The following is a 3,296-nucleotide window of genomic DNA, read 5'->3' as shown; positions in this document are numbered from 1 at the left end:
TTCCGTTTCGTGTTCGATCTTCCATGCCGATCAGTTATGTATATTTTTGATAGATGATATATAAAGTAATTCCCTTTCCCGAATCAGGGGTGATTGTTTGTTCATTGTATTTGGCATGAGTTGTTCTCCCTCTCTGCTCCCGACTACCATTTTCCATCTACCTCTTTGCTCCCAAATACCATTAATTATATCATTATGAGTACTCATTCTCAATCCCCTGAACCATCTGCCCCACTTTCCAGTCAAACCAAGCACCATGGGTCCGGGAGGCATTGGACCGATGAAGAAAGTGCTCTATTGGAAAAACATCGGGAGGAGTACAGAGACGCCAACGACGCTGCTCGTGCTGAGATATTTTCTCGAGTTTTGCAAGACATGCTCGACATACTCCCCAATGGAAAATCGTTCAAGAAGGAAGAAAGATCAGCTGTTAAAAAAGTAAGTACTTTTTCCAGGGGCCCTCTAATTGATTCCTGACGGACTTGTAGGATATTAAAGAGTGGTTTGCCCGGTACAGTCGTAAGAGAAGTCAGAAAATGCCGAGGATGGGAAAGTCGTGGCATGCCCGGCGTGTGTTCCAGCATGAGAACAAGGACACCATCGATACCAAAGCGAAAAGGCTTTGTGCCGAAGCCATTGAAGAGGGACAAAAGAGGCCTAAAGGGGGAGATCCCACTCATTTTGATTTTCGGGAGCGGGTCGTGACTCAAATGATGGGAAAACTGAAGAAAAGGGAGAAAGACGTACTGCAGAGGACGGCCGAGGAGTACAACAAGAAGGGAGTTGACCCGGAACTCAAGTCCAAGTAAGTTAATTTTCATTATTCTAACGTTGGCTTATCTGGACCTTTGGTAGACTGGCTGTAAAGAACTGCACGGCTCAGATGCATGCATTTTCCAAGGAACTTTATGACACAATGGGTGTCCGGGTCTTTATCTTAGGATGTTATCTGAAGCCCAATGGTAATTTGGACATCTCGACGTACGACTTCAATCAAGAACTCGGGAATGGGAAAGACTTTATTGATAACCATAGCCGGACTTTCCATGAGGAAGGAATATCGGTATCTTCTTGGAGAGCACACAATGAAGAATACTATGGGTTGGAGGATCTTGCTTCGGCCGAAGGAGGACACCGATCCCGGGGTGCTATGACTTTGGAGAAGAACCTATACCTGGAACCTATTCTACCCAATCCATCAAAACCACCACTTAAAACTTCCCGTGATATTCGAATTTGGCGGCTGAATGTTCTTCGTACATTTGTCAACCAGCACTATAGTAAGCCGGTCCCCAGAGATTTCTTGCCCTGTATCACTAAACATTTGTCTACTTAGATCTTGCAGCTGGGCAGAGTAAGGGATCGGCTCCTTGGACGGCTATTGGATCAAAGTTACTTGACTTCATTGATCTAGAATATATACCCCCGGCTTGGAGATCAGTAAATGGAGAAGGTAACAACTTTTACAAGTTTCTTGATCCCTCCAAATTCCCGATGGAGATGGTCACTGAAGCTCTCCAGTTTTGGTATGAACGTCAAGAACAACACAAAGTTGCCTTTCGATTTAAATCCTTTCTTGAGGGGAAAATGCTGCTGGAAGCACCTCCACGAAGGAAAATCAAAGTTCACGTTCCTAAACCTCATGTTCATAGTGTTGGGAAGGGCAAGAAGCCCGGCAGAAGCAAGGGTCAAAGGAAGAGGCCGGGCAGCAACCGAGTCACCGTCAGATGAAGAAGCCAGGCCCAAGAGAAGGAAGGGGTGGAAGGATCGCCATTTGGATGCCAACAGTGGAAGGATTTGGATGTGACAAACCGGGCAAGAAACGAACCGAACATTTTTTAAGGATGACTGGACTCCTGTTCAAGATGGCTCCGATGACGATGAGAAAGACTTGGACGTGGAGAAACCAACCAAGAAACCAACCAAACAGCATGACGAACATCGTGAGGATGGCTCTGATGATAGTGACTCAGACTCCGATAATGGTCAAGAGAGGCCAAAGCAGGATACTCTGACCGAGCCCACAGTGAAACCTAGCAGGGTCAACCCGACCTTGGAAGAGGATAGAGACTCGGGATCAGATTTGGGCTCAGACGATGCTACAATCACTGTAGATACCAGCCCCGAGCTTCAGCCTCGGTACAACGACACCCGGGCTCTCTCCCATGAAGTACCATCGGACACTGAGGTCTTGGCTGATGATACATTTTGGGAAGCTGACCTGGGCTGTGGGGTGGAGTCGGCCGATCGAGCGAAGAAGAGAAAATTCACTGATGAGGAGGATACACCCTGCAAGTTTCCTCGGTTAGAGAAGGGTTACAAACTTGGCCCGAGGAGTGCCTGACCAGGCAAAGTCAAATGCCGAGCTGCCTCGGCTGTTATCCAAGCCACTGTCAAACCAGCTCAAGCAACCAATCTGAGGTCGGACACAACCAAAGCTTCGAATAGCTTTGATTTCACTAAGTCAAGTGGTGTCAACGCAAAATGACCAGTCCCTTCAAAAAAGGAGTCAGAGGCCGGTCCCAGTCAGCAACCATCTATTGATGTCCCCACCAAGCCAAAACCAAAACCTCGTCCTATCATGAAAGGCAAGGTTTCTACAGGGGAACTCGGTATAGTAACCTGAGAACGGTCGAAAAAGATTGCTGAAGAAAGTGTTCGTTCCACCCGGTCCAAGAAAGTTTCATTCGTCAGTTAAACCTATCATGTTTAATGATGTTAGTCATTCATGCCCGGGTGCGAAATACATAGCATGTTCAATGATGTTAGTCTGTGTCCGGTTTCAGCAGTGTCACTTCGTAGTTCATCATGTTTTCCTATCATGAAAGGCAAGGGTTGAAAAGGTGTTCGTTTGACTAATTGAGCCGGGAGGCTTGTCTTACGACCAATTAAATGTGAGCACTATCCGGCAGCGGGTATCTTCAACCGTGCCCGGGTGCAAACTACATAGCGAACCAACCTCGGTCTTGTGATCTAATCTTCTACTTAAACCCTGGTCCATCCCTTTTGTCGTTGTCGCTATGCTGTCAGGCAGGGATCTGAGCGCCTCCTGGTGAATTTCGCTATGACGAACCAGGTCCATACGATCCATCTCGGTAAACTCATCTCCCCTCGTCAACAATTTATCAAAGGCGGCCTGCAAATTCCTAATCGAAGGGTCGGATGAAGCCTCGGGGTCCATAGCTCTTTCCCACACTTTGCCAATTGCCTGAACGACCTCGGCTACCACGCCCGTGCGATCACCAATGCTGTCATCAGACACAACCTTGATATTGTACTTGCGACATAAACCCCTT

General features: G+C 47.3%; 1 protein-coding gene across 1 annotated transcript; it reads left to right on the top strand.

Annotated features, from left to right (window-relative positions):
- Positions 1–195: 195 nt before the first annotated feature.
- LACBIDRAFT_335999 (uncharacterized protein) lies at positions 196–2,344 on the top strand (the record flags this gene model as incomplete). The annotated part of the gene is made up of 6 exons (XM_001890923.1): positions 196–438; positions 489–805; positions 856–1,280; positions 1,346–1,526; positions 1,653–1,722; positions 1,844–2,344. The coding sequence occupies 6 exons, from the start codon at positions 196–198 to the stop codon at positions 2,342–2,344; spliced, it is 1,737 nt and encodes a 578-aa protein (XP_001890958.1).
- Between the last annotated feature and the right edge of the window lie 952 nt (positions 2,345–3,296).

The sequence above is a fragment of the Laccaria bicolor genome, genomic scaffold (assembly GCF_000143565.1).
Source record: "Laccaria bicolor S238N-H82 LACBIscaffold_227 genomic scaffold, whole genome shotgun sequence".
In the NCBI taxonomy this organism is placed as follows: Eukaryota; Fungi; Basidiomycota; class Agaricomycetes; order Agaricales; family Hydnangiaceae; genus Laccaria; species Laccaria bicolor.
The sequence above is the reverse complement of the archived record's forward strand: the minus strand, read 5'-3'. Positions and strand labels throughout refer to the sequence as shown.